The sequence below is a fragment of the Aristolochia californica genome, unplaced genomic scaffold (genome assembly GCF_029961685.1).
Source record: "Aristolochia californica isolate CCGP_79_NKW_82.1479 unplaced genomic scaffold, dmAriCali1.0.hap1 SCAF_4, whole genome shotgun sequence".
In the NCBI taxonomy this organism is placed as follows: Eukaryota; Viridiplantae; Streptophyta; class Magnoliopsida; order Piperales; family Aristolochiaceae; genus Aristolochia; species Aristolochia californica.
Genome location: NW_027182103.1, coordinates 2,121,076 through 2,142,656, shown reverse-complemented (window position 1 = coordinate 2,142,656; position 21,581 = coordinate 2,121,076). Strand labels below are relative to the sequence as shown.

Below are 21,581 nucleotides of genomic sequence, written 5' to 3'. Positions count from 1 at the left end.
TGGAAAAGATGTTTTCAAGGAGGCAGGAGCTTCTGCTCAGGCTCCTATGCCTCTCCGTTGTGGCCGTATCAGTGTTAGCCCATGGGAAGAAGAACGCCGGAGTTACATACGATGGTCGGTCTTTGATCGTTAATGGGAGACGAGAGCTGGTCTTCTCTGGCTCCATTCATTATCCCCGCAGCACCCCTGAGGTGCATGATTTTTACCTTTCTTCTTCTTCTTCTTCTTTTTCATCATCATTGATCATAAATTTCGTTATAGTTGTTGATGATATCATTTTCTGGGTTTGGTTCTGTTGTTCAGCAATGGCCAAAGCTGATTGAGAAGGCTAAGCATGGTGGGCTTAACGCGATTGAGACTTACGTCTTCTGGAATGCCCATGAACCGGTGGAAGGCCAGGTGAAAAGAGAACTGCGTTGCTCAAACAACTTCTTCTTCTTCTTCGTATTCTTTCAAGAATGAATTTGTTTACTTTCGTCTTCCTCTTGTAGCTCAACTTCAACGGAAACTACGATTTGGTGAAATTCATCAAGCTCGTTCAAGAAGCTGGGATGTGGGCGATCGTCCGTTTGGGGCCATTCATTCAGGGAGAATGGAACCATGGAGGTTTGCCCTACTGGTTACGAGAGGTCAACAACATCACGTTCCGCACAGACAACGAACCTTTCAAGAACTGCATGCAGAAGTACACCCAGATGATTGTCGACATGTTTAAGGACGAGGAGTTGTTTGCATCCCAAGGAGGTCCCATCATCGTGGCACAGGTTTGGAACTCGGATCAGACCCCTGATCTTCCTTTTCGATTCATTTCTTTTGCCGAACTAAGCAGCTGAAGCGAATCCAATCTCCGAGACACCCAGATCGAGAACGAATATAACAACATCCAGCTTGCATTCAAGAGCGAGGGAGCGAGTTACGTCCAATGGGCAGGCAACATGGCGGCGTCGATGAACATCGGGGTTCCATGGGTGATGTGCAAACAGAGGGACGCGCCTGATCCAGTGATCAACGCCTGCAACGGAAGGAACTGCGGGGATACCTTCATGGGGCCCAACAAACCCAACAAACCTTCCCTCTGGACTGAAAACTGGACTGCTCAGTACAGAGTCTTCGGCGACCCGCCGTCCCAGAGAACTGCAGAAGACCTCGCGTACGCCGTCGCTCGCTGGTTCTCCAAGAACGGGACTCTGGTGAACTACTACATGTACCATGGAGGAACCAACTTCGGCAGAACAGGCGCCTCGTTTGTCCAGACGCGTTACTACGACGAAGCCCCGCTTGACGAGTACGGACTGCTCAAGGAACCCAAATGGGGTCACCTGAGGGACCTTCATTCTGCCCTGAAGCTCTGCAGGAAGCCTTTGCTTTTGGGCCAATCAAGCCTCCAAATAATAGGAAGGAATCTAGAGGTAAGTTAAGCCTAGTTTCATGGAAGAATCACACGGATCAGATAATCTGTTTGATGAAATGTTCAGCACAGTGATGAGATGCTTTTATGCAGGCTCTCGTGTACCAGATTCCAGGGACCAACCTCTGTGCGGCTTTCCTCACCAACAACGACACCAGAAGAGATAAAACCGCGACCTTCAATGACCAGAAGTACTTCCTGCCCCGGCACTCCATAAGCATCCTCCCAGACTGCAAGACTGTTGCCTTCAACACTGCAAATGTATTTATGTTGCAGACTGTGATTGAGAAAACATTGAATTTCAAACAGAGGGGAGGATTTACAGTCGACATTTTTTGTCAATGCAACAGGTGGTTTCACAGCACAACACCAGGGACTTCATTCCAAACGACGAATTCGAGAAGAAGAACAAGCAATGGCAGATGTGGCGAGAACCAATCCTGACAATGCAAGACGCAGATTTTAAATACCCTTCTTGCTTGGAGCACTATAACATGACCAAGGACACTACGGATTATCTCTGGTACACGACAAGGTTGGTGACTGCTGATTAGCCCGATGGAGAAGTCGTAGCTTTTGATCTCATTTTCTAACTTTGAGCTCTAAAATCTGTGTTTTTTTCTGTGTCATTACAGTTTGTACTTGGACGAGAACGACTTGTCAATGAGAAAGATTGGCCAAGTTATCAAGGTCTTCTCTCTTGGCGATGCCTTGCATGCCTTTGTCAACAACGATTACGTTGGTAAAGATTTCTCTCCTCTTCCTCTTTTTTCCTGGTTTTCATTCCCTTGTGACAGAAAGCTCCACTCATGTCTATCTTCTCTTTTGTCTCTTAGGGTCTGAACAAGGTGACAAAATTGAAAAGAGTTTCACCTTCAAGAAAGCCGTGCATCTGAGACCAGGAATAAATCACATTTCCCTTCTCGGCATGACTGTCGGTTTTCCTGATAGTGGAGCATTGCTAGAGAGAAAAATTGATGGGATTCACGATGTGAGGATTCAAGGTCTCAACACCGGGACCTTAGATCTCTCACTCAATGGCTGGGGTCATAAGGTAAAATATATCATCCTTAACGACACGTTGTAAAATTACAAGAAATTCACAGTTAAACTAGGATCAGATGATCATGAAGTGCTGCCAAAATTTTCTGGGTGTTTTACAGGTCGGATTGAAAGGAGAGAAACTCCGTGTTTACACTCAGGGAGGATCCCACAGGGTTGAGTGGACTCAAGCCAGTGGAAACGTTACTTTGGTTTGGTACAAGGTAAACGTTGCTTCGACTCAATATTTGCAAAAAAAATTGAACATGTCTGAGGCTGGCAATCTTCTTCAGTCCATCATCATCCATGATCAACCTTTTGGTTGCAGAGATACTTCGATGCACCAGCTGGAGATGAGCCTCTTGCCCTGGACATGAGCAGCATGGGAAAGGGGATGGTCTGGGTAAATGGCCAAAGCATCGGTCGTTACTGGGTATCCTTCCTCAGCCCTCTCGGGAAGCCCTCTCAGGCAGAGTAAGTACATCACCATAGCTCCTTCTCTGCAACAGCATTTTGTCTTTCAATTCATAATCCCCCAATATTGGGTTTTGTTTCAGGTACCACGTCCCCCGAGAGTTCTTGAAGCCAACAGACAACCTCCTGGTCGTCTTGGAGGAATCCGGCGGAAACCCAGAAGAGATCAATCTTCTCGAAGTGTCCAGAGACCGAATCTGCAGCGTTATCTCTGATAACTACCCGGCTCATGTGAAGAGCTGGAAAAGGTCTGAGAGCAACAGCAACTCAGTTGCAAACGATGCAGTACCCACTTCTTATCTCAAGTGCCCCAACCACAAGGTGATCCAATCCATCGAGTTCGCTAGCTATGGTAACCCACAAGGCCTTTGTGGAAATTTCACGATGGGAACCTGCAATGCACCAGCAGTTCAGTCTGTGGTTGAGAAGGTATGGTTTTCTCTTTCATCCTTGCCCAACCCAATTCATCTCTTTGATCATTTGAATGGTTTCTGACATTTCTGGTGAGTTCAACTTTGAGCAGGCATGCTTGGGAAAGGTTTCCTGCAACATTCCAGTAAGGTCTGGTGATTTTGGATCAGATGATTGCCTCAAGGACATATCAAAGACTTTTACAGTCCAAGCAAAGTGTAGCCACAATTGAGTGTCAAAATGGCCACAATTGAGAGTCATGGGAGCATCTCTGATTGAGTGATGGGGCTGTTCACTTGGCTCCTGTTGTACTCATTTGGGTTTACCTTCTTGTAACAAATGGAGCATTTTATGAAATCTGATGAGGCTTGATAATCCATACAAAAGTAAAAAAAAAAAAAAAAATTACTACTTGAATCTTTGAAACAGATCCTAAACCCTAAACCCTAAACCCAAAACCCAAAACCCAATTGATAATCAAATGCAGAAAGTGAAGGGAATAAAATTGCTAAATAAGCAAACGAGTATATCTAAGAAAAAATGGTTGAGATGTTTGATATATAAGGGCAACATGATTATGACAATACAATCCATAATAGGGGTGAAAAATATTATCTTTCAAGTGATTTTTCTAAAATTTTGGTGTATTTACAATTGTTCTCGCTAACTTCGTGTGTCGACCCAATCTAATCAAACTTAAATTTTGAACAATGTAGTCAATGTAATGCTAGGATGTCGTTCTTGAATTAGTTTATCAAGAAATCTTGGTTTATAATGCAAGTATTTAGAGCTTTGCATGGTGGAACATATATTCTCTCTTGCCTGATAGATTGTTCTTCAAATTTGTCTTTAATAAAGACTATTAGTAATAATTAATACATTGAAGCCCTCTTAGTAATTTTGGCTTATAGAGGGAGGTGATGGTAATGCTTTAATTTCTTCTATGAATTGATGAGTGAAGTTTGAAGCTTAATTATATATTAGATGTTGTAATGTTTAGTGTGTTACTATAAGTAGTTGTGACATTAGTGTACACATTGAGGGGTAGGTGGGGGTACTCACAAGGTAAAACCCTTGAAGTGAACCTTTTCTCCGACTCACTAGGGCCATGCATTAACTCTCATGAGACCACCTGAACCAATGTTAGTGGACCTCATAACGAGAGTGAATTTTGGCCACGTGTGAGGTCAAGATCCTATGTAAACCAAGCCACACACGAATTAATATTAGTCATTATCACACATTAAGGTTATACATGAAACAAGGCAAGAGTTTTACAAGAATTAGTCTTTGATACCAAACCTTGTCCTATACCACTCTACCCATTTTTCTAATAACCTTGTTCATGTCTTGTCCCCAAAAATATATACTAATTGGAATTAAGATTACGCTTGCGGAGAACGCTTGTTGGAAATTATTTCATTTGTAAAGGGATTGCAAAATGATAAATTCTTAAATTTATAAATAGGAACCGTAAAAAAAAACTCTCAAGTTAATCTAGTCACCAAATATGTTCAAGATTATTGTATAAATTTTAAATTTTGTAATAAAATAAAAATATATTTTATAGGGAATTCAAGTTTGTTAGTGTCAATCGGACCTGCCCAATTGATATGATCAAGTTTTATTTATGTTGTCTCTCCAACTTATGGGGGGGTTAGTCAACAAAATGAAAATTTGATCTTCATCTTCATCTTCATCTTCATCTTCATCTTATGTATCTACTTGATCTTCATCTTCGAAATGGGTGTTAGTCAAGACAACTTCATCTTCGAAATCTTTGAAATAGGGTGTTAGTCAAGATAACTTCATCTTCTTCTTCATCTTATAGAAATTTAAAATTATTGATTTTAATAATTATAAAAATAAACTAATTAAACCAAAGTGTCTGAGTTAACAATATTTTAATTACCACTATTAAATCACTAATACAATAGAGTGAATAAAAAAAATTCTGATTAATGAATAAAAAATATTATATTAATAACATAAGATAGATTTGTATTGTATTAATTAATAATATATTTTGACATAATTAATGATGATATATTAATCAAATGCATATTTTAATTATATTTTATTTACCAGGGAGGATTGAATTTTGTGTATTCTTCAGTCAACTAGCCTAACCAAATATGATGAATTAATCTGAACTAAACACTAATTATATCCTAAATTATCAAGCAATAATTTAATTAACTACTTCCTAAATTGTCAAGCAATAATTTAATTAACTACTTGCACAACAGGAAACGTCAACTCTGGATTTTATCGTGATTTGTGCCTCTCTCGAGTGCCACGTAACCACGAATCCGGATTCTCAATCCTTGCGTCTAGCCCCTCTCGGGCGCCTAGAGTTAATGACAAAGATCGGATTACAATAGAATGCAGAGAATCAATTTCCTATTGTGATGATGCTAAAATTATCAACTTTGGATTTTACCGTGATTCATGCCTCTCTCGAGCGCCACGTAACCACGAATCCGGATTCTCGATCCTTGCGTCTAGCCCCTCTTGGGCGCCTAGAGTTAAAGACAGAAATCGGATTAAAATACCAAAATCCAACCTCAATTATAATCTTATCCTAATTAGCTAATTTAATCAAATATCAAGAAAACAAATCTTAAATAAACCTTAATTATCAAATCAGATTCAATTAACATTCAAAACCTAAGTTCAAACTATATGAAAAATTAAATTCAATAATGACGAATTACTCCCCTTCTTCCTCCTCTCGCTCGGGCAGCAACTCGTTCTCACGGGTGCTGCAATTTCTGGAAATTGGTGGCGTCGGGTAGCAATAGTGAGTGGCCAGAGGTAGAGACGACGCCGGCGACGACGGTTAGAAGCCGACGGACGGAGGTAATGTCCGGCGAAGAGTGAAACAGAGCTGACGTTCTCCAACCGGCTCTCTCGAGTCTCGGTTGGAGTCGGAATAGCTCCGGGACTGGTCGGAAATACGTAACCGACGCCGGAGGATGGTCGGAAAGCGGAAGTTGCACCGGAGAAGCCCTCTCGGATCTCTTCTCGGCCTGGCGAGTGACTACTGTCGAACTCACCTCGACGGAGACTCTCTCGAGCTCTCCTCGGGTTTGTTCTCGGTTGCTGGACGGTGGTGGACGACGGTGGACGACGGTGGCGCGGCGAAAGCTATTGGCCCGGCGAAAGGCGGTGGGGAAGGGAGTGCGGGAGAGAGGAAGAAAAAAGAAAAAACGACGCGCGATGGGGGGGGGGGGGGGGGGGGGTGCGAGGAGAGAGAGCGAGGCCGAGGGCGTCGCCCGTCCTTCAATTCGAAGAAGATCAAAAAGGGCCTTCTTCCACATGATTGAAATTAAACCGTGGAGATGAAGGGCCCCTTCATCCCCTGCATCGAGATGATGCTTCATCTGCGCTCCACTAACGACTTCAAGTGGAGAAGGGCGTTATGTGGTTGAAGATCATCTTGTCCTTCAAGTTGACTAACCCCCCTATATGAGATTCATTTGAATTAACAAAGAAAAAAATTAACCAAAAAATATTTAGAATATAAAGACAAGAAAATGTTTATTTATTTATTTACTAATTTATTTATTCGACTATGGTTACATAATAACTACATAAGGATGAAAGAGATCCTCCTTTGGGCAAAAAGATGGTCTCTGAGCCTGTGTTGGCGCCTTTCGAATTCAAACCGAACGGTGGAGCGATTTTTTGTTTAATTAATGACAGCAAAACGATCGGAAATGAAACCGTCGGGTTTGGAATCTGGTCCCAGAGATGTAAGAAAAAGAATTGAATCTTTTGATCTTCTCGGATATCGCCTGCCGATCCGATACACAGGGACGACAAAAGAGTTGCTTTTTCTGTACTGCACACGCTATTGGTCGTCCAACAGCTCCAATCTCCAAACAGCTCGAACAGGAGATGCTTACAATTCAAATTTCAAACTGAATTTTACGTGGGTTTGTTTTGAGGGTACACAAACTTCTTTTAGAGCGTGAGGAGAAGAAAATTCCAAAGGAGATTTCTGGGTGTTTTGCTCTGCAGTGACAATGGGAGACTCAGCTTGTCTCATGCAGAACTACTCTTCGCATGTCCCGGAGACTGCGTCGAGGGACAAAGAGGTAACTTTAGCTGATTGTACTAGTAGCTGTCTTCATTTTTCTGATTTTTAGTTTATTTCTAGAACTTTTTGCTGAAGATTGTTTGTGGCAGTCTGTTACTTGAGTCTTTTCAGCTGGGCTCTTGATTTCGGAAGTCTTTTTCGTGGGTTTATTTTCATTTCAAGTGCTTTGATTTGTTCTTGTGAGTGACTTGTTCCTGGATTAAACAAGTGGTTCATTTCCATTTTTTTATTTGCTTTTTGTCCATAATGCTTTTTCCCCTTCAACTCAATCTGGAAGAGCATAACTAATTGATTCCTAGCTCCGGTCTGTTTTTCTTCTTCCTTTGATCCCTGCTTTCTCTTTAATTTGTTTTTCAGGTTCCCATATATTTTTTCATGGTGAAAATTTTCTGCTTTTACTTCCTTGGGCTTTCTTGTTTCTTTCTTTCGTTAGATTGATACGAAGATATGATGGTTTTCTGGTCCTTCTCTTTCTCTCAATGATTCCAACATTTGACGGATTAGTTCAGAATACTTCTCTTGGCACTGTTTCTCATAGTCGATTCATGGGTTTTCTGTGATAACTTGAGAGTTATGTGTCACAGGGGAACTCTATCTTTGGAGGATCTGTCTCTTTTGGAAGGTTTGTTTCAGAAACTTTGGCTTGGGAGAAATGGTCATCCTTTTCCCAGAACAGATACTTGGAAGAAGTTGAAAAGTACTCTACTCCAGGCACTGTCGCTCAGAAAAAGGCCTATTTTGAGGCACATTACAAGAGAATTGCAGCCAAAAAGGCTGCAGCTTTGCTTGAAAAAAGTAATTCTGAAAGTAACCATGTCCCTGCAGTCAAACATGAAGAGAGAGTTGAGGAAAGCAAATCAGATCCACAGAACCAATTGGTGGAGTCAACTATCCATCTCACTGTTAATAAACCATGCGAAGTTGAAAGTCTTGGTCCTGTGGTTGTTGTTCCTGCTTCTCAAAATGGGTTTGGGTTGGATGAGAAAGTTGATGATATGGAAGTACAAAAGGTGGAAGACAGTGATTTGCTAGTGGGAGAAAATAATCCAACAGTTTCACGGGTGGAAGAAAGTGACATGCAAATGGATGATAGAAATCCAACAGAGATCTTGGTGGAATTTGAACCATTGAAGCAACCCGGAGATGGTAACAACCACAATAATATTACTGACATGGAGTACGATAGAGCATATGCTACAGAGATGTCACTGGTAAAGGTAAAATGGCATTCCAGAGCTTTTGTTAATCCTATGTCCTAGTGAAAGTTATTGAGAAGTAACTTATCTCTTACCTTCTGTTATGACAGGAAACACCCAAAGATAACCATGAAAAATCAACGCTGAAGGACAAGAGATCAAATTACTCTGCTACTAAACCATTTATTTCTGCTAGAGCACCTAAGATCCTTCCTTCTCCATTGAAACCCTTTACTCCTGCACATCCTAAACAAGAAACTAGTGCCACTCCAAGCAGTAGGAAGCCTATACAAGAAAGTGTTGCCACTCCAAAGAGTAGGAAGCCTAAACAAGAAAGTTGTGCTACTCCCAACAGTTTGAAACCTAAACAAACAAGTGGAGTTACTCCAAATAGTAGGAAGCCAAAACATGAAAGTTCTGCTACTTCAAAGAGGAGGCCTAAACAAGAAAGTGGTGCTACTCCAAACAGTTCGAAGCCTAAACAAGAAAGCAGTATTACTCCAAGTAGTTGGAAGCCTAAACAAGAAAGTTGTGCTACTCCCAACAGTTTGAAACCTAAACAAGCAAGTGGAGTTACTCCAAGTAGTTGGAAACCTAAACAAGAAAGTTGTGCTACTCCCAACAATTTGAAACCTAAACAAGCAAGTGGAGTTACTCCAAATAGTAGGAAGCCAAAACACAAAAGTTCTGCTACTCCAAAGAAGAGGCCTAAACAAGAAAGTGGTGCTACTTCAAACAGTTTGAAGCCGAAACAAGAAAGCAGTATTACTCCAAGTAGTTGGAAGCCTAAACAAGAAAGTTCTGCTACACCAAGTAGTAGGAAGCTGACAACTGATTCAATTGAGACGAAGAGATCAACATCAAAACCACGCCACATGTCAATCAATATTTCACATTTTCATGAGCATGCAATCTCTCACTCTGTCTTCAATAAAAGGGCCTCCCCAATTCTTGAGAACCTTTGGGGTTCCAAAACTGCTGCCAACGCAAAGACAACCTCAGACACTCCAAATTTTGGCCAAAGAAAAGCAGCCATTTCGGTGATTATCCAGCTCTATATATGTTAAGTTTTTAAGTGGTTGTGGCATTTAGTTTTTGCCTAAAAAATGATCAGCTTCATTTGACAAATTGCAGAGGTCTCTGAATGGTGCACTGAGACTTACTTCTATGACCCCTCCTGACATTAAAAGGTAAGATACAAAGTTCTAGAAATTAGCATTATAGTTGGATTTTTACACAGGTCATTTAGATGGGAAGCTATTACTTTTGCTGAATTTCTATGATTTTGGTTTATCTGAAATTTATGTATTGCAGAATCAAAACACCATTAGGGCATACAACTCTCAAGAACAGAATATTAGACGAGAAATGGCAGTCATTCTCTGTAGAGTACGTATTTTGTCATCATGGCAGTTTTATCACATATTATACATGTCTCTGATCGAACAGTAGTTGTTGTAGCCATAATCTTTGAGTTCTTTGTGCATCTGAGGAAAATGTAAGGAAACAGTAGAACTGCTTTGCACTTAGCCATATTTTTTGACTTGTTTCAGATAAACGGATTACAACCACTTCCCTGAACTTAGTTTTAATTTATTCTCTTTGGCACAACTACTTACCGTCACCTTGTATGTCAGTCATTCAAAATCTTCAAGCACTTCTGGAAGGCATGCATTCTCTCCTACTGTGTCTGTTGGTTTTAGTTTCAGGAGTGAAGAAAGAGCAGTAAAAAGGAAGGAGGTATGATCAGCACCTGTATCCATATCAGATTGACTTATTTCTTCGGTGGTAGTTTTTGAATAAATATGTTCCGCACTGTTTTGTTTTTTCAGTTTTTCCAGAAGTTGGAAGAGAAATTTAATGCCAAGGAAGCACAAGAGGTACAGCTTCCTAAGAGAGTTTTCCTATAAGCAATGGATGATTGTCTTAGGAGATAACATGAATCCATTTTTCTTAAGAAGGGGTTGGAACAAAAGTAGTTTTTTTTCTTCGACAGCGGTAGTTTTTGAACTTAATAGTATGCTTTTTTTTTCTCATTATACAAGAAAAGGTTGAAGGTGAACTTAAAAGTTTAAGTCAGAGACTTGGCTTCAAGGCTGAGCCATTGCCAGATTTTTATCATGAAAAAAAACTACCAAGGAATCAGATCAAGAAGGTATATAATGAGTAGCTGATGTTATTCCCTTTACATCTGTTGATGACTCTAAACCAAGGCTAAGTTATTTTGTCAATACATAAACAATTTTGTGCAGGTTCAAGTGACTAAGCCTAAATCTCCTAAGCTTGGAAGGAAGCACGATCTCACAGTATTCCATGATGCAAGCTCATCCCAACCACCTCCAAGACCTCCAGTCAAGACCAGTGCCTCTATGAATCGAAAGGAAACCCAAAATTTTCCAAGTAAAAAAACCCATGAAAATACTTGTCCTAATATCCAGTCTCAGTGACAAGTTTCCACATTTAGTTTTGACAAAACCAAGTATCCCAGGAAGTTTGGAGCTGATACATGTGAGAAGTTGCTTCAAAAGACCAAGGCAAGCATTTTGTTCTTATCCTATGACCTCTTGTTCATTATTATTTTATTTTAAAATCTTAGGATTTTAGACAGACAAAAATCAGTCACCTGTGTAATGCTGTATGTTGTGTTAATATCTTGTATGGAGTAGTAAGAATTCGTCAGGTTTCAACTATTGGGTCATTTTTAAGATAACCATCACCAATGACTATTTGCAATCTGAAGGAAAAATTCACTCTGCAAGTAAATTGTCAACATGTATGTGAGATTACAGAAGATGCAGGCAATCGTGGATTCAGTAAAATATTTATTGTCAGGCTTAAGTCTGACATATTGCACCTAATCTTCTTTAGGTAGTTGCCTAGAAGCCTAATATATTTTTCTTGAAAGACATAATCCCTACATTCACACTTTTGCTAAAAAAAAAAATCCCTATATAGAAGGAAAATGAACCATAAAATAAAGTTGAAAAAATTATCATCCTGAATGCATTTGCAAACAGGCTTTTTGAGAGTTAGGGTAGTTCTCTTGTTAATCTTTCTTTTATTTGTATTATTTGCAAGTAAGGGTAGTTTGGGTAGTTAAGTGAGGGGTCTTGGAATGCCGTAATATGAGGGGCAATGATTTAAATGTGTTTTATGTGCTGGAATTACAGCATAAAGGTGATTAAGAGTTGATTAGATGCAAGACAGGTGCATCTATTCCCTTTTTCTTCCTATTTTCAATCTTAATCATTGTTTCTCAAGGCTAAATGAATACAATGAGGAAGGCAAAGTTTGGCTATTCTATCTGAACTAGAAACTCAAGCCTAATTTTGTGACAACGGCTGCTTATGAGTACACATAGCAAGCTCTTCAGGGATGTGGTTGTTCCTGCTTTACTTTTCCTTTTTTAAACTCCAGCTAGATAAAATAAATGGAGTCAGACATGTCATTCTTCATATGCACTGTGATAGTGTGATGCAGGAGCCAATAACCAATTTCTGCTCCAATTATGAATTAGAAAGCACAGTGAATAAGTAATTACAGTCAGCTCTTGGAAATGATAAATCTCACTAACTTCACCATGACATAATAGGAAGCAACGTGACATTGTGCACTAACTTTCTACAAGTTGTTGGAATCCCTTGCTTTTATTTTTTATTTTTGAAAGACAATTCTATGACTTGAGAAAGAAAATATATGAAAGGTAAAAGAACAGCAAAGTCTTGATGAAAAACTTATCAGCCATGTGGCAAGTAAAGTTTGCCAGATCCATCTGAACTATATAACTAAACCTAGCGTGGCAGCATCAAAGCAAACTACCATTTAGGTGTCCAACTAGCAACCTCTTCTTGTATATACTTGTTCCAACACTAATGTGATTCATTTTTGAAGCTTCAGTCAAATTAAATGGATGAACACATATAACTCAACCTCTGCCTTAGGTAGTTTCATACTGGAGTCAATAACCAAATTCCACTCCAATTATGAACTAGAAAGCATAGTGAAGAAGTAAATTAAGTCAGCTCATGCAACAAATGAAATCAAGGAGAACCAAGAACATATGTAGAGGAACAATAAGAAGATGTTAAAAAATCATGATCCAAGTTCAATCATCATGATATGATGTGGTGCTATACGTGTCCAGCAAGTGTAGAACTAGTACGTTTGTGCATATGCCTACAGTGAGAACTTATTCACTTACATGGACATTTCACAAGAGGCATTTAAATGGTAGCATCATATGTTATATTCAGAAAGTTATATTTTTTATTTTACATTGTTGATATGTATGTCTCAAATAAGTAAAAAGATATCACAACCTCTGAAGCTTTTCCAGTAGATTCATCAACTATGGTATGATGTATCAACTCCATTCAACTGACCTAGGAAACAAGAATAGCAACAGCTGGATCCTTCTTCATTCGTTGTTTTGTAGACCATGGACATTGTTGAATGGTAATAGGCTAAAGAATAAACAGACCTTCATCTACTAATGGGTATTCCACTAACTCAAAAGGATACTCAGAATTCAACCTCAGTTCATCATAGATTTGGGTGAGTTCAGTAAATGAAGCTGAATCATAGTAGTCAAGAAATTGCATGTTGTTGATCCCAACACTCTCGAAATAACCATTTTCATGAAGTGAATAGAGTTGCAAATCTTCATGAGCAGCCAATAAAAATCCATTTTTAAGTGTGAAATCTTGATAAGAGTCCCAATCACCAATCCCATTTGGACAATTCACATCATCTTTGATACCTTGTAAACCACCACTAACAGACTCAGGCTCAAGTTGAAAGGAGAAAGAATCAAGATTGGCTGCTTTTAGAGATATATTTCTAACTTGCCCTCTGCCACATTCAGTGTACGCAGGTTTTTTTGATAGATCTATCTTACTTCTGTCAGTATAGTAAGCTCTTGCATCAATTGATTGTGAACCCCTCTGCTGGTGATCAACCTGAATTTTATAAGGTTGACTGGGCTTTTGCATATTTGAGTGGCCTTCTTCTAGAAGGGAATAACTATTATCTTGCCTTGCTGAAACCTCACCACACCAAGTCTGAGCAAATGGCATAAATTCAGGATATTTCACCGTAACTGTGCTTACTTGAGGAATGTTTTTGACCTCTGAAACATCCAAAGCTTCCTCAGAAAGAGATTTTTTTACCTCTGTTCTTGGCAAAAAAGATGTAATGCTTTTGAAGTCATCTTCAGGAACTTCTACTCCCATTTCTTGAACAGAAGTCGTCTTTTCAGAATATCCAAAGCTGTTTATTGGGTTATTTTGGTGTGCTGTGATTGAGCTCTGGAGGGCAAACCTTGATGGAGGGTCCATAGAATTGAGTTCTGAAAGCTTAATCCCACAGAAAGAAGAACTAGGCTCATTTTGCTTTTGTAGCCTACTTAAATAGAGACGGTATTTCTGCACCAATCGAGATAGAAAGAGGTTTCATGTTGTCAGTGCATGTATCATTAAGTTTTTGTTAGGAATTGGTTCAGTAATGGATAATAAGACTCGGAAACATAAGAATACAGAGACTAATTGGTTGGAAACATAAAATTCAGGTCAACTTCAAGCAAACTTGCTTTCGCCTTTTTTCCGTTATACATCTTGATGATTTCCCTTGAGCACTGTCTACTGCAAGTATTTAATCCTAGTAGAAAGACCTCTTCCAAAAAATACTGAGAAGCATCCAGACTTATAAAAGGATTGAAAACTGCAGCTCCTTGTCAGTTTAGATTAAGAGGAAATGAAAAAAGACCATGACAAACAATATGTTTGGTGACTCAGGTAAAAGAAGAATCAAGGTAAGTATCAGAACCTTAACCAAGACCATAAGAAGGGACAACAAGTCAACAGAAGATGCAATGTTAGCCAAGTCTTAAGAGAATCATTTGGTTTGGCTCATAGAAAACCATAAAGAAGTTATGGGGAAAAACATAGACATGGAAGCCTGATCCAACTGGAAAATTTACTTGCCTTTGTTTTTTAACAGTTCACTTAGCTCCAGCTATCAAAATGGATAGATCATGGTAGTATAGACCTGCTTGTAACTATACTATGGGGAGTCATACCTTCTTCCAAACGTGCATAACTGACATTTTAATGTAAAGCAAAAAATAAAAAATAAAAAAAAATCACTGGTTCTAGATTTGAGCAAACATTTGCAGACTTTGTGCCATAAAACCCAAACTTTTTATTGGCTTACTTCCTTCAAAGTCCATGGATCAATATATTCCTATGGCACTTTTTTTCTTTTTGAATGTTGATTATACACACACACACACACACACACACACTAAACCCCTTTCCCCCAGTGAGATTTGAACCCAAAACCTCAAACTAGAAACCCTCTATGTAGCCATTGAGCGAAAGGCCCAATCCAAAAATTTTGGTCTAGATTTCGATTCGTGTGTGTCTATTTGTTTGACAAAAGGAAGTTAAGCCACCGGGTTGGTTAGAGGCAAGTTGGTACAAAATAAAAGAGCACAATGAATAGAAAGACAAAGACCAATACAAAACAAACAAAATATAAAGAGGAGCAATAGGCCCTGAGTCTCCCACAATAATGTATCGGAGAACTTCATTTGTTGTATGAGAATCAGTACAATGATTGGCTGCCCATGGAATATTTCATTCCATGGTATAATTAAAATCAAGATGTATGTATAAATGCATGTCTTAACAACACCATTTTTCCAAGTCTGCTAGTACAAGGCTGTCATGGTTATATGCCAAAGAGGTAAGTTTACAAACCTGAAGGTGACTTGCAACATTTTCTCTTGTTAGCCCGGGAACATTCATCAAATCAAGTATTTTCTTAGGACCCACTTCTGCCAAAAAAAATTACCAAGTGTGAACCATATACAATCACATTATTACTGAAAAATAGTAATATGTAGATTGCATTTCCAATGTGGTGTGATTGGATAATAGCTAGTATATGATATACATTGGCAATATATACTGCGATTTAAGGAAGCTGATACGTGTCTATCAGCTGACACAGACCAAATATAGTGATATATACCAGTCATATGAGCGGACATGTATCCAATTTCCAGCTATCTTGAAGCAATACAGAAAACCTTGGTTGAGGCATATTAAAAATAGCATCTAATGCTTGTCCTATGTGGGTTCATTACATGCAACCACCCATTAAGGACTGAACTCTGATGCTCTGAGTTACGGAGGCTCATCAACAGACACTAATGAACATCAGATCATTGCACAGTTCCTATTGGAACTATAATCCAATTAATTAGATGATAAAAAATATTAGATGAGAGATTGGACCATGGCCATCCATAGTGCAACTGTTGAGAGTTGATGGGCTGTGCTTCTGACCAATATGCCATGCATAGACTAGGCAACACTTGAAGCACCCACCAACCATATCAGTCGTCTTTCATTTCATTTTTCTTATAGTCATTAATAATCATATTAGAGACAAGGATAAGAGAGGGGAGACACTTACTATCAAACCCAATCTGATCAACAGCATTAACAAACTTCTGATGAAGATCAACTGACCAGACTACTCGAGTCTTCTTAACTGAAGCATGGTCATTAAGGTCTCGGTCATCATGTTCATCATTTTCTGCAACTTTCCGCTTTCTTGTATTGTTTGTATCAATTCCTACCAGTAAGTGTCCATCATCAGTTTCCTCCATTCCATTTCTCAATGTCTGGGCATCTTCACTGCTTTCATGACTTTCCAAATCTTTTACTTCATGTCTTTTCCTTCTAAAAACATGCTGCCAGATATTCCGTAGTTCTTTCATCCGAACAGGTTTAAGGAGATAATCACATGCTCCATGTTGAACTCCTCTCATTACTCTACTTGTTTCGCCATCCACAGACATCACTAGGAAGCAACAATAAATCTCTTATCAGTATTATAAAGTCAATAATTAAAAAAGATGGACCAGAAAACAAGCTAAAACGACATTAAGAAAAAAAAGTTTAGAAAAGGGAACAAAATGAGGATAGAGAACTAACTGATCACAGGTAGATCCATCTCTAACCCAACATGTTCCAGGAGCTTAAAACCATCCATGTCAGGCATGTTAACATCACTAATTACAATGTCAAATCTATCCTTTCTTTCGCGGAGCATGTCCAGAGCAACTATTGCTAAACAGCATGTGGTCACTGCAATATCAGGAAACAACCAGTCAATAAAAAAAATATAGGGAGGTTTGTCCAGTCGACCATTCACTCGGCATACCCAAACTTCCCAAGCAATGTTCAAAATAAACCGACCCATAGCTAACCAAATACTAACACAATTGTGAATACTGAAAAGCTGAACATTCTCAATTAAAGGATGCACACTCTCTAAACCAAATAGATAGATGACAGAATGAATCAAACAAGAACAGTTGATAAAGCCAAAAGAACCAAGCCATTAAAACTTAGCACCCAGATGATGGAAGAACCAAAACTATCGGTAATAGATGAGACACACCTTCGTAAGAGCACTTCTTAAGCATCTTTTCTAGAATTTTGAGCCAAGTAGGATCATCATCGACAACGAGAACCCGGAGGCCGGCCGGAAAAGCGTCAGCGCGAGGGGACGGCCACCCATTTTCCATTGCGAGATCAAAAGCTCAAAACTGGGCGAGAAGAGTTTTCAAATGCAAAACCCAGGGAAGTGGTAGAGAAATATTGGCGGGGTTTATTTAACGGATCATGCTACGCATTGTAGCTGCTGCCACTACTTGGGTGCTCAGAATTTTTTTAAAAAAAGGCGTAACAAACAAAGCATTCAAAAAAAGGTGGCAGGTGTTGTGGTGGTAGCTTTAAGCTTTGGGAGTGGAAGGGGAATCTTGGGGTTGGACGAGAGCACATTTGAATGCATCCCAATAGATGTTGATGCTCTCTTCTTGTTTTATATATTATCTATATGTAAAGGAAGGTCTCACCACCTATGGCTTAAGCCCTTGGTACTCACTCACTACTCACTAGCAGTTTTTATAGTGTTTGAGGACCCACTTGAAACAAATGGTCCTAGCCATTTGTGAACTAGTGGTGGGTTAACTAGTTTGGATTGAATTTTGAGGAAATTCGAAATAAGAAAGCAAGAATAAGATTAATATACGCGGTTGAATTTGAATAGAGTCCAAGTCGGTTTTTAGAAATTCATGAGACTTATTTTCTTTCGATAAGAATAGTTCACCGAACGGATTTAAGTAATTAAATTAATTAAGGGCCATGATAAAATTGATTAGTTTACTTAATTAAGCATTATTTATTTAATTTTTAATATAAATCATATATTTTTAAAAATTATAATAATTGATTTCTTTAAATAAGCATTTTAAAAAATTATGATAGCTTTATACCAAATTTATTTATAATTAAACCTGATTGAATAGGACCAAGTCAAAAACTTGCAACCACCATTTTTTAAAAATAAAATTGACTCCTGTAATGAAATAAATGATGCTATATGTGACTCAATTAGATAGGGTTGATGACATCAACTTATGGATTCAATTGCACAAAACACAAAAGCATTTATTCCAATTGTTTGGGAAAAAATAGAAGAATAACCAAAGATGCAAGTTTTTTTTTTTATAATTTGAAGATAAGGTGAGTTGCCAACAAGAATTACTCACAACTATTTGTTGTCTATAAAATATTGTGGGTGGGATGCCAGATGATCATGGCTGAGTATAATTTTTTTTTCTTAACACAATCATGGAATTAGTCTTATTCATGGGATAAAGAAGAGAGAAAGAGAGAGAGAAAATGATCGAGAACTGACCCCAATCACCTCATTCCATGTCACAACTGTGGAAACTTGAAAATGTGAGTGTGTTGGGAATTGACTATACAAAGAATACTTTCATGAGAAATTTGATGAGAAATTTTTATTTTTTCATTTTATTTTTATATTTTATTGTATTTTTTCTTTAAAAAGGTAATAAACTGATTTACAAGCTCATATCTAGGATTTTGTTGATCCTAGCAAGTAAAAAAGAAAAAAGATTTTGTATGAATACAAGATGTTCATTTATCATTACCCTTTTGCTTGCCCTAAATTTTTCCATTTGATCATTTATGTTTTTTCTTATTCAAAATTTTCCAGTATCTATGTCATTTTTTAGGATGGGAGAATTTCCTCTTGATTCTTCTCGATTCCTCTTATTTTTAAGAATTCTTAAAAAGGATAGGAAACTATAGGGAAAAAAATTAAGGAACATTTACATCTTATCTTTAACCTTATTTTTATAATGTATAAAAATATTTTATTTCTAATGTAAATACAAACACCATAATTAATTTTCCCGTTGTTTCCTATAGCAGCACAAACTCAAGAAAACCGGTCAAAGGGAATTTTTTTCCAATAGGAAAACTTTCCACTTAAGAAAATCGGTCAAAAGGCAAATAATTTTTCAGTCATTTTGTTTTCCTATGGAGGCACAAACTGTCCCCAAATAAAAACATTCCTAGAAAACACCCATTTAAGCAATGTGGAAATGTGGAATGTTTTTGTAAGGTACCTTAAAATATTAAGAGTGGGGGTGGACTATTCAATTTCTTAATTTGCCACTGAAAAAGCAAAGTGCAATGTGTTTTTTGGATGCTCAAATAATTTAGAGCACTTCCATGTACTTTTGCCATTGGTGTTTATTCATTTTGTTGGCCTGCAAACATATCTTAAGTGGGTAATATTTCATTAAAACCTGAAAACAAACCAAAGACTCCAAACATGGCTTTTTAACCAATTGTTAGTTAAATGGGAGATTCTTGTTTATCTACCTTACTTTTGTTACAAATCTCTATCACATGTTATACTCTTCTTCCTAGTATAATATATCATTTGTTTTTTTTTTGGAAGAAGGAAAGCTCCTGAGATCAACCCATGAATGAGATCTTTGCACCGGGGACCTATGGAAAGCTTGTAAAACGAGCTCGGTTGACTACATTTCTTCAGGTATTTGAAGATATCAGACCAACCTGATCACCTCATGCTTCAACCTCTGGTTCTTCTGCTTCTGTACTGATAGGCAATACTACTTGGTTGGGTTAAGTAAAATGCTTGAAATTTTCATGTTCAGTACCGAGGTAAGGTAAATTATCATTATGTACTCTGCCTCATGTGGGGTTTGAAGACATAATCTTAAGACAAGATTGAAAGCAGAGTGCTGAGGAAAAAGAGAGTTAGAGGTCTGCCTTCCAATTCATAATTCCCCAAGTATTGATCTTGATTGGTCAAAATCTTTTTTTAAGTGGCAAAAGAATAAGAGTTCTTTCAAGGGTGTGGAGGCACAAGTTTCAAAAGCCAAGAATGGCTCTAAAGTGAGTTTCCACTATCATCTACTTTGATTTATATAATCATCTAAAGAAAGTTGAAAACTACTGCAACAAAAGAAACAAATAGAGACGAGTTTCAGCTCTTACCCACCAAGAAAAGGTGCTTCGAAGTAAAGTTGGAATGCATTCTCCTTTATAATGTGTTGATACTCCATGTGAGAATGCAGTTCTGTATCACAAAAGTATAAGTTGAATGATTGGAGGTTCATGAAATTTTCAGTTCAGTGGTAAAGCAAGAGCACAGTTAAAAGCTTCTGGTAGAATTGCTACTGATTGGTCCAGGAAAGAATATACCAACCAGTAAGAAAATTTTCACTCAAAGTTCTACTCTGCTCATGAAAAGACGAGTTTACTCTCATTGCCTTTTGGTTACCAGTACCATTCACATTCATTCATTCTTTTTCTCATTCTCGACCACATCATCAGTTGGAAAAAATTTCATACTGCAGCAAACAGAACAAGCTGGAATCACAAACATGAATAAAAGAACCTGTTCAACATTCAGTACCGTTCAGCATGTTTGTATCAGGTGCCAAAAGAACCGATTCATTTAAGCTAAATAAAAATGCTCTACTGGTCTGTATCAACAATTACACCTCTTCAGTTCCCTCAAGATCACATACCTAATTACCTTATATGGCGAACCCCCTGTTCAGATCAGCTTACAGTATTTAATGTCATTTACAGTCCTACAAATCCAGATGATAACAGGAGAAGTTAGCCATTCTTTTTCTTTTTGCTTTTCCAGAATCACCTTTTCCAAGCTATGTAGCATACTATTTGCTCGTTTTTTCTCCTTCTTTCTATTTCATATAGTAAACAAGTTCCGGTGAATTTGAATTGAAAGTTAATAATATGGTCCAATATGAAATGGCATGGTACAGCCTACCCATATCAAAATATCAACCCAATTCATTGGATAATGCTGCATTTTGCCTTCTGTTAGGACTTCTACATTGACATGCTGAAACATAAACAAGAAAAGCAACCCTAGAATTGGGAAAATCAGTCTTTTTCTCCAGGTGAAACAATGAATCCTCTGATTATGGTTTATTTTGGTTGAGTTGAACCAAACAAAAAGGAGTACACTCAAGAATTGAGCACTGGTCTGATCTGGTTTCTAAAAACATTTGCAATCACAGCACAAGTATTTCATACCAAAATTCCACCTTACTGCTGCATTTTCTGGTCAAATATGATTTATGTTCACTAAATCACTTAACAGTTAATACTGTACCATGCATTAGATATTCCCATCAACGCATTAACATGGTCTTAAAATAGCACAATTTTTTTTCACAGACATTATTCTGTTCAGAGATTTCTCTGACTATGAGCACTATCTTTATCAAATCTATTCAGTTAGAAATAGTGAAATCCTTCACCCTTTATCTGGTTTAGGGGTAAACTCCTCTAAAATGCCATATCTCTCAACACCATGATTACTCTGTATATTAGCTTAATAGTGCATCCTGTAACCATAACATGACTTAGTACACAGTGACGAACTCAACCAAGCATCTTCTTGTAGCATGCCAGTCAAGGGTTTAGGGTATCCACAGGAAGAATCATGTTCTTTCAACCTTTCCAACAAAGAGGTTAAGATGAATAAACCATCA

General features: G+C 38.1%; 3 protein-coding genes across 5 annotated transcripts; 2 read left to right on the top strand and 1 right to left on the bottom strand.

The window, feature by feature from the left end:
• Positions 1–8: 8 nt before the first annotated feature.
• LOC137962150 (beta-galactosidase 13-like) lies at positions 9–3,566 on the top strand. The gene is made up of 12 exons (XM_068808879.1): positions 9–191; positions 304–399; positions 492–764; positions 861–1,409; positions 1,502–1,669; positions 1,759–1,943; positions 2,044–2,150; positions 2,245–2,462; positions 2,572–2,673; positions 2,778–2,923; positions 3,007–3,352; positions 3,447–3,566. Exons 1-12 carry the CDS (start codon positions 9–11, stop codon positions 3,564–3,566), a joined length of 2,493 nt encoding a protein of 830 aa, XP_068664980.1.
• A 3,761-nt stretch (positions 3,567–7,327) lies between these two features.
• LOC137962811 (uncharacterized) lies at positions 7,328–11,322 on the top strand. Its single transcript, XM_068809892.1, has 9 exons — positions 7,328–7,437; positions 8,024–8,656; positions 8,746–9,675; positions 9,770–9,825; positions 9,950–10,024; positions 10,273–10,375; positions 10,468–10,515; positions 10,686–10,790; positions 10,888–11,322. Exons 1-9 carry the CDS (start codon positions 7,366–7,368, stop codon positions 11,080–11,082), a joined length of 2,217 nt encoding a protein of 738 aa, XP_068665993.1. The 5' UTR covers positions 7,328–7,365; the 3' UTR covers positions 11,083–11,322.
• Positions 11,323–12,957: 1,635 nt separating this feature from the next.
• LOC137962801 (two-component response regulator ORR26-like) lies at positions 12,958–21,446 on the bottom strand. 3 transcript variants are annotated; one of them, XM_068809873.1, is made up of 6 exons: positions 20,261–21,446; positions 20,054–20,131; positions 16,639–16,791; positions 16,115–16,504; positions 15,394–15,470; positions 12,958–14,058 (listed from the first exon to the last, which is right to left on the bottom strand). In XM_068809873.1, the coding sequence occupies exons 1-6, from the start codon at positions 20,352–20,354 to the stop codon at positions 13,099–13,101; spliced, it is 1,752 nt and encodes a 583-aa protein (XP_068665974.1). In that variant the 5' UTR covers positions 20,355–21,446; the 3' UTR covers positions 12,958–13,098. The 3 variants fall into 3 exon arrangements, with proteins under 3 accessions (XP_068665974.1, XP_068665975.1, XP_068665977.1); XM_068809874.1 differs by having other exon boundaries at positions 20,050–20,131; positions 20,261–20,338; XM_068809876.1 differs by having other exon boundaries at positions 20,050–20,309.
• Between the last annotated feature and the right edge of the window lie 135 nt (positions 21,447–21,581).